The sequence below is a fragment of the Thermobia domestica genome, chromosome 14 (assembly GCF_964235325.1).
Source record: "Thermobia domestica chromosome 14, izTheDome1.hap1.1, whole genome shotgun sequence".
In the NCBI taxonomy this organism is placed as follows: domain Eukaryota; kingdom Metazoa; phylum Arthropoda; class Insecta; order Zygentoma; family Lepismatidae; genus Thermobia; species Thermobia domestica.
Genome location: NC_137467.1, coordinates 5,703,109 through 5,717,063, shown reverse-complemented (window position 1 = coordinate 5,717,063; position 13,955 = coordinate 5,703,109). Strand labels below are relative to the sequence as shown.

General features: G+C 35.3%; 1 protein-coding gene across 1 annotated transcript in view; it reads right to left on the bottom strand.

Moving 5' to 3' along the window:
* Positions 1-12,760, bottom strand: part of LOC145670654 (lipase 3-like) — a 46,428-nt gene extending 33,668 nt beyond the window's left edge. Inside the window, exons 1-2 of the mRNA XM_081739443.1 lie at positions 12,671-12,760; positions 10,562-10,769 (exon numbers count right to left, since the gene is read on the bottom strand). Of these exons, the coding sequence (XP_081595569.1) occupies positions 10,562-10,769; positions 12,671-12,760 (298 nt within the window). The remainder of the gene's footprint in view (positions 1-10,561; positions 10,770-12,670) is intronic.
* Positions 12,761-13,955: the final 1,195 nt, after the last annotated feature.

Here is a 13,955-nt window from a genome sequence, read left to right as displayed (position 1 = left end):
ACTAGTGAAAGTATTAGTCATACATGTGTTATACAATTATTTAATGAGTATAAACCAAATTCAGTATTATTATGTGAAGCATGTTCTAAACATAATGAGAATGAAAAAGATCACAAGTGTTTGCTGCAGTATGATTACGAATTATTGCAAAAGGTGTGGACGATCTTAATTAAATGTGAAATGAGAGAGAAAATCTATAAACTTTATATAAAGAAGCATTTTAAAGGTTGTAGTATTAAGAACACTTATACTTTGGAGAAAAAATTTAATCTGGTATATGAATACATTACAGAGTGTGATTATTATATCAACAAAATAGTAGAAATGTTTTTAGAGAAAGATAAACAATTATTTAATTCTGTAAATGAACACTGAGCCCACTGTAGCATATGCATTTGATTGTGTAAGAATAGAAGAACTTGAACTGTTAACTGGATCAATTTGTAGTACTGTAATATTAAGAATTTAATAGATAAGTAACATTGGACTCTGGCAACTGAATTGTCAGGGAGAGTCAATTTAAATTGTTCTCTGGATGACACAAAAATATACAAAATGTAACACCACAAAGGTATAAAATTCTGAGCTGTTTTCTTCTAATTGTTACAAAAATGAAATAGAGTAATACAAAATGGTATAATGGACCTTCATGGTTGGTATAAAACTAAAAGGGGCTTTGCTATAAAAGTGAATGGGTTAGACAAATTTGTTTTTCTCTGGTTTGTACAGAAAGTAGACCTTCTCCGCTTTTTTAATTGCAAACAAAATTTATTCATTCTTCAATAGGTCAAGCACAAAAAGGTATAAATTGACCTTCTTTGCTTAAGCCACTCAAATGTATTCTTTCCTTTTTCTGCTTGCTATAAAAGTGAATAGGTCACAAATTTTTTCCTTTGTTTTTTTTAAATAGTACAACATGGTCAAGAAATTGGGTAGACCAAAAACACAAAAAGCTATAACATGCTGAGCTATTTAAAATGGTATTTCCTTGCTTTTTTCTGGTTTGATACAAATTTTACAAAAAGGCATAAAATTCTGAGCCAGTTAAAAATGGTTCTCGTTGGTATAAAAGGAAATAGGACACCCCAATAAATGGCAGAAAAAGTATAGAATGCTGATCCTTCTTCTCATTTTCTGGTTAGTACAAAGTGTTAATTCTTTCCTTTTTTTTCTGCTTGGCTAGTTAAAATGACCCTTCTTTGATTTTCTTGTGATTGGTCAAAAATAAAATTTCGTTTATTTGGGTAGTACAAAATTATACAGAAATATTGAACTAGTTAAAACGGATCTTCTTTACTTTTTCTTCTGGTTCATACAAAGCTAAATACTCCATCCAAATTTGAGTAAAATGGTTCATGTTCGCTTTCTCAAATTTAGCCCTTCGTTTTGTTTAGAAATTCTACGCTAGATAAAAATGGCATTTCTCCTTGGTACAAAATGGAATAGATCACTTAAATTTATCCCCTCGTTTATTTAAATAGTTACTATGACATATCTTTGCTTTCTTTCTTGTTACTCCATCCAAATTAATTTTTGCGTTACAGAAATTCTGCGCTAGTTAAAAAGGTCTTTTTTCGCTTATTCTTTCGTTTATTTGAGTAGTACAAAATAGTATAAAATACTCAGCAAGTTAAAATGGAAAGTAGAACACCCAAATTTGTTCTTTCGTTCATTGGGCTAGTACAAAGGTACCTTCTTCGCTTTTTCTGGTTAGTACAAAAAACAGGGTCACTCAAATTTATCTCATCGTTTGTTTAAATAGTACAAAAAGGTACAGAAATTCTCAGTTAGTTAAAATGGGCCTTCTTCGGTTTTTCTCTGGTTTCACTCATATTTATGCCTTCGTTTATTAGACTAGTTAAAATGATCCTTTTTTGCTTTTTCCTTTTGCTTGTTGAAATAATACAAAATGATATAAAATACTCAGCTAGTTAAAATGATCCTTTTTAGAGTTGACACAAATTATAAGTCCTTTGTTTATTTGAAAACTCCAAAATGGTACAATATTCTTTGTTTTTTCTCGGTGGTACAAAACTAAATATTCCATTGTTTATTTGAGTAGTAAAATTCTGAACCAGTTAAAAATGACATTTCAGCATTGGTACAAAATTGAATAGGTCACTTAAATTTATTCTTTCGTATATTCAGCTAGTTCATTTTTTTCTCGTTGGTATAAAAAGTAGAACATCGAAATTATGAACTTCTTCGGGTTTTTCTGATTGATACAAAAATAGAACATTTCAGTAGTTCAAAAGTTACATAAATTCTGAGCTAGTTAAAGTAGCTCTTCTTCTCTTTTCCAGTTGGTACAAAAGAAAATAATCCACCTAATCTTCACTTCTTTTTTTTATGATTGGTATTCCTTCGTTTATTGGAGTAGTACAAAATGGTATAAAAGTCTGAGAATGGCATATCTTTGCTTTTCTTCTGATTGGTACAAAAATAAAATAGACCACTGAAATTTGTTGCCTCTATTATTTGAATAGCACAAAAAGGTATAAAATGACCCTTCTTTGATTTTCTTGTGATTATTTGGGTAGTACAAAATTGTACAGAAATATTGAACCTTCTTCATTTTTTTTGGTTCATACAAATATAAATACTCCATCCAAATTTGAGTAAAATGGTCCATGTTCGCTTTCTTCGTTTTGCTTAAATAATTCTCAGCTAGTTAATATGGCATATCTTTCCTTTCTTTTGAATAGCCCAAAAAGGTACAGAAATTCTGCGCTAGTTAAAATTGTGTTCTCAAATTTATTCCTTCTTAGTACCTGATGACCTATTACTCAATGTGGAAACAGCACGTTAGTATGTGGCTCCGTTTTCGAGATATTAGGTTTTAAGTATTTTGACCTTTGACCTCGATGGACACTAATTTTGGGACATGTAGTACCTGATGACCAATTACTAAATGTGGCTCTGTTTTCGAGTTTTAATTTTTGACCTTGATGGTCAGTACTTTTTTGATGACCAATTGCTAAATGTGGAAACAGCACCTCGATATGTTGTTTCGTTTTCGAGTTTGACCTTTGTTCACGATGGTCAGTAGTTTGAGGACATGCTTATGTCATTTCTGCTATGTTAAAATGTTCAAATAGGAGTTGAAAAAGTAATCATAAAAGGGAACGAGTTCACCCCCTAAAAAGTGTTCATAAAAGGGAACGAATCTTATGTATTATCTGCTCTCCTATGTAATTTCATTAGGGGTGGAAAAAATGGTCATCAAAGCACCCTCTAAAATGATTATCTCTAGACCGTGGGTGTTCGATTGTAATCTTTGCTCGTTATGTGGAATGAGTTATGTATTCTTATGTCATTTCTGTTATGTTAAAATAGGGGTTGAAAAATATGCTCATAAAAGAGAACGAGGTCACCCCTAAAATGGAGGCCTGCTATGTTATGTAGTCTTCTGCTCTTATATGTGTTCGTAATCTTATGTTACCTACTATGTTAAAATAGTGCTGTGTGTTATCTACTTTGCTGTGTGTTCATAGTCTCAGTGTAATTTCTGTTATGTTAAAATAGGGGTTGAAAACGAGTGCACCCTTGTTATGTTATCTGCTCTGCTGTGTGTTTCATATTCTTATCTGTTATCTTCTCTTCTATGTGTTCGTAATTAAAATAGGGGTTGGAAACGAGTACACCCTTGTTATGTTATGTACTCTTATGTGTTATCTAATCCGCTGTGTGTTACGTACTCTTATGTGTTATCTTCTCTTCTATGTGTTCGTAATCTTATGTGTTATCTCCTATGTTAAAATAGGGGTTGAAAAATATGCTCATAAAAGAGAACGAGTTCACCCCTAAAATGGAGGTCATAAAAGGGAACGAGTCTTATGTATTATCTCTTCTGCTGTATGTTCATAGTCTCAGTGTAATTTCTGCTATGTTAAAATAAGGGTTGGAAAATATGCCATGCTCTTTTATTAGCTGTGATTTCTGCTATTGTCAAATAGGGGTTGAAAAATATGCTCATAAAAGGGAACGAGTTCACCCCTAAAATGGAGGTTGTAAAAGACCATGGGCTCACGTTGTATGGTGGTCAATTCCCAGGGGGGGCTCGTAAAAGGGAACGAGTTCACCCCTTAAACGTGGTCATAAAAGAGAACGAATACACCCCCTTAAAAGTGCTCATAAAAGGGATTAAATTCACCCCTAAATTTGAGGTCGTAAAAGACCGTGGGCTCACGGTGCACGGTGGTCATTTTCCCAGGGGCTTGTGAGTTGTTCTCTTATGAGCCAGATCGATCCATTTTCTACTACTCTAATGCACATTTTACATATAAATAGAAGTAATAAATAAATTGTTAGTTATATTACTCATATATTTTCCTTCAATTTTTCCTAAGTAAAACATTTTCGAGTGCTAAGAGGTGAGCGACCGCCATGTAGAGGTCTGCACGGGCCGGAATTTTTAGCCCGGGCCCGGCCCGGCCCGTGAATTCGTAATGTGAGGCACGACTCGAGTCCGAAATATGTTTCAGCATTTAGGCCCGAGGCTGGCCCGAGCTCGTCAAATGAACCCGAAATATGCCCGAATTACAAAAACTTAATAATTAACGCAGAATTGTATTTTTATTTACAGCAATTAGGGGTTTAATTTTGAAGTTGTGCTTTAAAAGTTCTCCAGAAATAACAGTCCAGTAAATGTCGTTGTACAGTATATTTACAAAGTTAGGCCCGAAATGGTCCGAGAAATATGGTTGTATATTTAGAATTTACGTCTTACATATATAGCCTCGCTGCTGAAAGAGAATTAGTCCCAGAAGCGACAGTCCTATTAGCGACAGGAACTGTTATTTGTCCTATGAGCGACCGATTCATTTATATTGAGATGACGAAAGATGATATGATTTCCTCTCGTAAAATATGTTTGCCTCTGGCGTTATTAGCGACCGAACAACCTTGGTATGAAATATGTGCGTGCCAGTGATACTGTTCATCAAATATATTTTTCCTTTACTGTGAGTGTAAATAAAACTTATTTTAATTTTGAGTTAGATTTGACATGAAACACATCAAGTAACTTAACGAGACAACAGGGATATTTCCATGAAAAGTATATTCCTATGTAATTATTGAAAATCCAGTTGTAACATCCCCTTTCTTCAAAAGCTCTGTTTTCCGTAGTTAATTTGATTCAAATCTAATTACTCACTAAGCCCAGTAATATATTTTATTTTGGAAAACTTAAACGTGTAACATTTTCAAGAACTATCTACTTTTTACACATCCTAAGACACTGTGAATAAAATGAAAAAGAAAATGTCAATGATAAAAGACAGCTTTTGAGATCAATTACATCTGATTGGCTATTCTCAGCCAATCCCACCAATTACAATGCAGTTCACTCTAAACAATCTGAAAGATAAACAAACTCTTTAAACTACCTTCTCCCCTATTGTAAGCTACTAAAACGTAAACTAATTGCTTAATTTGCCTTCCTCCCTTGTTTTGACTTATACATAAAAGCTTGTCCTATAGCAATCTGAAATAATCTCTTACAACTAGATGAACTGTTAAGTCCTGCGAGAGATTTGTAACTTCTGTAATAATTTCTTCGAATACACCGTGTTTTTAGATTTCTTTGATATCCTCACGAGGTGAACACCCTCTTTCCATGGGCGCCCGATGGGAAGGCAGGAATCGCCCCCCTGGCTCACGAAAATGTATGCGTAATATAGCAAAACATGTATATTAAATACCAGATATACCAGACGTGATACAGCAAACATGGAGATGCCCTTCTTATGCCGCCCCTATATATTTCTTATGCCATAAACATATTCAATCTAAACTTATGCTCCGTATCATTTTAACATGAAATTTAAAGGCTAATATACTCTAAATATTTAGTTAGTTTTCCCCTTGATATAGTCAGTGTATTCATAGAAATTAATTAAAAAATATAGTATTAGGACAAACGTATAAAAGATTGTTAATGTAATGAGAGCATTCTCATGTATTAAATTCAGATAGAGCGAAATTTTTCTTAATACATTTTGTAAGGTTCTAAATCACAATAGCATGAAACAAGTTAAAGAAGAGAGAACCTTATCTTCTTCCATTATCTTAGTATGAACGAATCGGTCACTCATAGGACAGTTAACAGTACCTGTCGCTAATATGACTGTCGCAAGTGGGACGACACCGCTGAAAGAGACGTTAAACTCAAAATCAACTCAATCAACTTTCACCCAACGGGACTGCACAGAGGCGAAATTAATGTGATGTCCCATACATTCGGAGTTCCTTGTTTAATTATTATAGAGTAAAATGTACCAACGGAGCGAAAAATTGTCTAAAAAGTGCATAAAGGTACAAGCAAAACACAGTTAAGAGCATTTGTTTAATATTTTCTATATAAGACAAGCTAATTTGGTCGTTTTAATATCAATAATGATAATAATCATAAAATAAGGTACAGCACTTAAAATTCCTAGCTCTGGTGGTGAGAAAGAGCATTAAATTCCAAAACAAAATAAGTGTTATTGAGTAACTTCAAGTTTATAATTGACTCACAAATGAAATACATATAGAAATATTTGTATACGCCTTCTTGCAAATATTTTAAGACATTGTGATGCATGTCCGTGTGTGTGTGATTCATACATTGATTTGGCACATAAATAAGAATCCAGGCTACAATGATTTCGTAACTTCGCACTTTATATCAACTTGTAATATGTTATTTTCAGCTTACTAAATGTTATTATAAAAAATGCTTACGCTGCACATTAGAGACTAAGTAAGCTCAAAGTCAAGTTCCGTTCTACACACAAAACATTAACTTAGTATGTGGATAAACTGAGAGGATTACGAACATAATAGTTAAGGGGATATTTGACTACACTTCTGATATGCCCATTATTGTTCCCAATTAATCAATCAATCAACGAACATAATACAACTGTTTTATAACAGGGAGTCTGGCTGTTGTTCAGTGGCGGATCTACAGGGAGAGTGGAAGGGATTAGTGCCCTCCAAGGATATTTGCTTCTGCTATACACAGAGCCGTATGTTTCGGCCAAACTAAATCTATGGCTTAGATCATGCTCTTGTTAAAACAGTTTTCCTGAAGTTAATTCATTCTATGATTAGTGCAACGAACAACGTCATTCACGTGCAAGTGAGTTACATTTAGAATTGTTCTTAAGAAGGCAATTACTCTAAAAGGTTACAGTCTCTTAAAGTGTAATTGAAGAGTGTAACAAGGTGTAATCATATCTGCCCTTCACAAAGAGGTTCACTTTTCTTCCCGTGTAAAACTTTATCTATTACTGAACTTCACGAGGCATTTTTCCACTCACGGTAAAACATCACACTCTCCTGCAAAATATTTATCTGAATATTTACACATAGTTCAAGGTTTCTACTACTTATGTAACGCTATGGCTTTTTTCCTAACCAACAAACCCAAACAGGGCAATCCCATTCACCTGGGGCAAAACTAAATTGCGGTGGCAATGTTGTAGGGGCAATCCCGCATCCAACACGAATAATTAATTTTGTGTGAACAGATCGAAGCAACTCCTAATTGTACGCAACCTTAAATGCACGTATGTTCGTTACTGTTGTATAACTTAACAGGATATCAGAGTATTTAATAACTTAACACCAGTAACGTAGCGTGAAGTTTTGAAATGGGTAGGCTGAAATTAGATTCGTAGCTAGAGGGTGGCGAGGGGCCCAATCCCCTGAAACTTGCAATTTTTGTTGTATGTATATATGAGTGTAAAGTGAATTTTAAGTTACCCCCCCCAAAAAAAAAGCTATCCCGCCCTTATTTAAACGATCACGTCTTAGTATTCTGACTACGCTGTAATACTTGATAGAAAAATGCTAATTCATGCCATATATTTATCATACAATGCAAGAAAAAGTATAAGAGTGGTTCTGCTTCATATTTCCTTTACATATATGGTTCCCTTACATATGCGATACTCGCATACCACATATACATTGTATTACTGTTTCAAAGAAACAAATAAAAACGGATAGCTATAAGACGATCTTAAGTGTAACTTCCCCATATCATTGACAAACTTAAGCACTTCACCAACAACAACACATATCAGCATACCATACTAATGGAAAACAGTGCAGCAGTAGCTCACAGTCAATTGATGATTTTTACAGAAAAAGCTATTTTTAGATTGAAAGTATGAAAAAAAGAAAAGAAAAGAAACTATACCTCATCTGAGGTCTCCTTCAGTATCGATCTTAGAAAAACTTGAGGATAGCAACGCAACGCAAAAAATACAACAAGCAATTACAACTGCTATGTCAATTATCGAAAACTAAAATGTAAATTTTACGCTGTGATAACGCAAACCAGTACGCAATGAGGTCCCTGATGTATTAATACTATTCATAATATCATAACATTTTTATTCTCTCTCTCTCTTTTTTTTTTTTTTTTTTTTTCTTTCTTGGTCAAAACTTGTTACTGAATGTGAGACACAATCATAGTCAACGTCTTGCGAATAAAATCAGAAAAATAAACACACTGCTGAACAAGACTGCACTTATTTAATATAAAAACACATTTACACGTGACGTTTCGATCTTCTATCCAAGATCCTCATCAGACGTACACTCATCAGTGTACGTCTGATGAGGATCTTGGATAGAAGATCGAAACGTCACGTGTAAATGTGTTTTTATATTAAATAAGTGCAGTCTTGTTCAGCAGTGTGTTTATTTTTCTGAATGTGAGCTTCTGAATTTTTCATAGTCTCTGTTCTATACTTTCTTACAAGACCGCATCCTGTCGCTTTTGTTTCGCCAAACACCCGAAAGGCTAGCCTTTCGTCCACTTTCGTTGCATCATGTTGAATTTGTGTATAGCTCAAGAAGTTTTCGTCTGCTGAGGGTGGCGGGAAAGTGATTGTCACCGCCCCAATCTCCTAATTCCATGAGGGAAGCGGAAGGCTAGCAGCCGATAGCCTTCAATGCGTTCTTGCAAAAGATTCGCTTCAACTCGCTTGATGTTTGAACAGCGTATTATAAAATTAATTCATTTTAATAAAATTAATTGTATCAATATCCAAAAGCAACATTTGAGGCTGATGTAGGCCTATAATAAATGGATAGGCTAAGCCTTAATGGACACTACATCCCTACTTAACACATCTTACATAAACAGGTTGGAGGAGTTGATAGTGGTCAAATACGAGGGATTTGCTTTCAAATGAATACAATGGATTTCTAGTTTGAAGTCTGATGTTTATGCTCTGTAGGCTACTGGGTCCGCATAGCGTACTCGCTAAACCTCTCGCCTTTGTGTGAGTGGCCCTGGGTTAGATTCTTGCTGCGGAAACTCGGTCGAAAAGGTGTAGCAGCTTTTTCAGGTCAGCCATCCTGAAAGAGGTTTTATCCTGGCTTTTCCTCATTCATACCAGACAAATGCCTGGATGGTACCTATCATAATGGCATCAGGCTGCTATCTTCCTTCTCCGTTCCATTCTTCCCCTTCGATTCCCTGGCAAGTGTAATCAACTAGGAACTTCATGATTTATACGCGACGCGCTAACATGGCTTTAGATCTGCATGCTCAGACATCTTAATTCCTCATCCTAATCCTGTAGGCAGGGCGGGCTCTACCATACGTGCAACACGAGCATTTGCACGGAGCGGCAAAATCTGTCATAATTATATTATTTAAAATAAATATTTCTTGTTGGAAACAGACCTCATGATGTTGGTAGTTAAATTTAGTAAGCTGACCTTCTATTTGAATACCACATTCATAAATCATGTTTAGGTGGTATTAGTTTAAGGTCCCATGGACAGTGCTAAAGCAAATTGTCAAACAAATCCCAGCATGAATTGCTTGATTTTGTTGTCAAATACAAGAACTCAATCCTCGAACAGTAGCGAACACTTGTTCCATTTAGATAGTTATCACAGTTTTAATATGAAAACTAGTCTTGACTTTGTCACAAACAAGTTCCTTATCATTGAAAGTGGAAACAAGTTTTTTTTTTTAACAGATGTAGAAAGGAAATCAAGAAATAAAAGTAAAAGAGCAAGTTGCACTGGAATTGCGAACTGATATATTGACACTGAAGCTCGATATTGATTTCCATAAAAAGGATTAGCATCTTTCCTCAGCAAGGTGTGTTTGCTTTATCTTTCACTAACATAATAGATTATTATTAAAAGAAAAAACTAGAGAAAAAGAGATTGTATCTCCAGTGTTTAGGCTTTTTCTGAGTGAAAGTACACTTTCCCTTTCCTTCGTTGTTCATAATGGGGTAGCATACCTAAAACAGTGGCTTTTAAGATTTGTTCTATCTGGAGAAAGAGAAAGCGGCAAATGATGCCATTGACTTGAGCATTGACGGTGAATGACGGTGAATGACGGTGATTGACGATGGAAGATTATAAAAGAGTTGGCGAGATTACATGCGAGGAAACAGGAGAACCTCGAAAAAACTCTCAAGTATCATATTATCCAGTACAAATCCCAGTACAAACCACTATCTTCCAACCAAGCCCTCCAACTTTTGTTGTCGAAACTCTACCTACTTTACAGATGAAAGCGAAATGAACTCACCTAATGATTTTCCTGGTCCCATGACAATCCAATCAGCTGAACTGCAAAGTAGACAATGTTGTAGAAACACGACTGGTCGAGAGCCTACTCTGTATGATGACACAGAGTTGGGACTGTAAGGGATTCTGTGCATTTCCAGGATGTAACCGTCTTTCGTAATGACGTGATGAATTTCTGATGGATACCCATACTTGGCAATTAACTGTGGCTGTGGTGAATGAAACAAAATAAAATGTATTACTGTATGAGGGTTACTATGATCAAATACATATTAATAAAGCTTGGGTTCTCTTTACTTTGGCGCCTTGGCTCAATGACGCTTACGTCTGCTGTGTGAAATCACTGGTTCGATCCCCGGCCATGTAAGTTTGTGGTGGAAATGTTGCCCGTGGTTTATTCGATGTGCTCCTATTTCCTCCCACATTCTCATTCCAGGAATTCTCCCATTGTCATTCACTTTTCTTAATCATCGTCCTCAGTAGCCTAAAGCGCAGAATCATAGGACGTTAAACCAAAAGAATTGGTTTTCATTTCATCTGCACACTGGACAAACATCATGTGAGTGGATTCTCTTGTGGTTCTCACGTTTTCTTCACGTTTTTAAATACCACTATTTCGTTCATTATCGTTAACACTGTCTCTCTTACCTTCGGGGCATAATCGTGGGACATTAAACTTTTAAAAAATTATTATCTGTATAAATTGCCAATAAGTCTTTATCTAGACGTATGGCAAGTCTTTACGTTGCGTTTGAGTCACTTAACCAAAAAAAAAAAAAAAAAAAAAAAAAAAAAAAAAAAAGAGGCTTGGTCTTTTAATAACCCTTAGGCCTGGTACACATTATAGGATAGATATAGAAAATCTCTTACGATTCTTCCTCGAGTCAAAATCTTAACGTGTATGGCATCACATCGGTTGCCATTTCATATGTTCTGAACGATCTTTTGTTTAGAGCACGCTCTATTTCGGAAAGAAAATTCATTAAGATTTCGATTTAAGCGACATCAGGTGAGAGAACGAATGATTTTTTCTTTCTTTTTCTTTGTTTCTTTCTTCTTCTTCTTCTTTTTAGGGATGTGCAATTTAACAACTGACAAACACGGGCGTAGTTATCCTGGTGCGATCCTATTTTAGATTTCGCAAAATTGTGAACTATAATATAATTCTGAAAGAACATTTCACAAGAAATCCAAATATGTTTGCGGCTGCACCTGTGAATTTCGCGAGAAATGCATGTTGAATTTCTCAAGCACGTAGTCAGGTTAGACAGGAAAAATCTTCAAGTGTATGGTAGAAAAGGATAGGTTTTCCAACGAGATATGTCGTAACATTTTCCCGAAGATAAATCCTAAAATATTTCCTAGGATTTATCTCATAGTATATATCAGGCCTTATTTCCCTGGTTTATGCTTGCTAAGAATTTCTCGTATTCCATCTTCATCCATGAACTATTTAAAATTTGAAAGTAACGTAGATGCATAGGCGCCGACTTTGGGGGGGGGGGGGGGAAGGACGCTTTTGGCCTCCCAATATTTACAAGTAGGGTCCTTTCCCCCCAATATAATCCAGTCGAGGAAGAATTAACAAAGAGGAGAAAGAATTTCTGTCGTAAACTTCGTAGTGCTTTTAATTCAATATAGAGCCTTCTTATTCGATACAAAACGCCATTTTCAAAACTGTGTTTAATGGAACACTGAAGCTTCAACTAACACTCTGGCAACACTGATATAACAAGTGAGATCAGTGTGGGCGCAAACTTGCAGTGAAGTTAACAAGTTTTGAACCTGAATGCGTTTTAAAGACTAGGCAAATTTGCATTAGGTCGTGAATTTCGCAGCAGAGTGGATGCAGCTTACCGAGAACTGGTTGGGGGAGGCCTTGATCAAGCAGTTGATAGAAAACTGCTGAATATGATTATATATTTATTCATTGTCCCCCCCCCCCCAATATTTTCTTCAAGTCGACGCCTATGCATAGATGCGTAGTACACGGTAGGCCTACAATGAAATTTATCAAATGATTACTTATGAGTAAAACTTTACTGTTAATATCGTTGGATATATTTACGGAGTAATCTTCTAAGTTTCATGAATGAGATAGTTTATTTACCGTTGGCATCTTTTCCTCTTCAAATACATATTCTACAGTGGTGGATATAAAATGGTGTAACAACAGCAACAGCCACAACATGAACTCCATCCTGGAACCTGCGAAAAGAGGTTACGAACTCTGAAAAGATAATTAGGGAAAAAATAATAATGCTAGCAGTAGCGTCATGTAATCTAATTTCACACTTAGAAAAGGTCCAACAAATAATAACAGCATGAAAACCCAGGGCAGGCTCTATCATATGTGCAACACGTGCGTTTACACGGAGCGGTAAGTTTCGAAGGGCGGCAAAATTTGTCATAACTATTGGAAACAGACTTCATGATGATGGTGGTTAAATTTACTAAGCTGGCCTTCTATTTGAATACTGCATTCATAAATCACGTTTACGTCGCATTAGATTAAGGTTACATGGACAGTGCTAAAGCAAATGGTCATACAAATTCCAGCATAAATTGCTTGATTATTGTCAAATACAAGAAGTCAATTCTGGAACAGTAGCGAACACCTGTTCCATTTAGTTAGTTATCACAGTTTTGATACGAAAACTAGTATTGTCTTTGCCACAAACAAGTACCTTATCAATTGATGGAAACAAGTTTTAAAATAAATTTAACACATGTAGAAGGAAAATCATGAAATAAAGATAAAAGAACTACTTGCACTGGAATTATAAACTGATATATTGAGATTGAAGCTCGATATTGAATTCTATAGAAAGGATTATCATCTTTCCTTTGCAGGTGTGTTTGCTTTATCTTTTTCTAACATAATAAATTATTGTTGAAAGAAATGAAAAGACACAATGAGATTGTATTTGTAGTGTTTATGCCTTTCTAAGTCTAGTACTCTTTTTCTTCTCTTGAGTGTTCATAATGGGGTAGCATACTTAAAATTCTGGTTTTAAGATTTTTTTTCTGGAGAAACGGTGACGGTAGATGACGCCATTGCATAGGGCGGCAAATTGCCTAGGGTCGGCCCTGCTAAAACCATAAGTAATATTAATTTTAAAAATAAGTCATGACCATTATAGTAGTTCTGTTATTACTGGCAGACCACTTGTCCAAAGCTGAGAAACTGCCAACAGAGTCTGCCAACCGAGTACAATAGTAGCCTACACACGAAATATTTTATGAGTGTTCAAAAACTCACAACAAAAACGTATCTTCTTCCTAAAGGATTATTTCGCCATTCCTCCTCTTGCTTTTATCTGACGTTCGCATTTTATATGTTTGCTAATAATACCATTTAGGTTCCAAAAAATATTCACCTGCTCTGTTTTTGT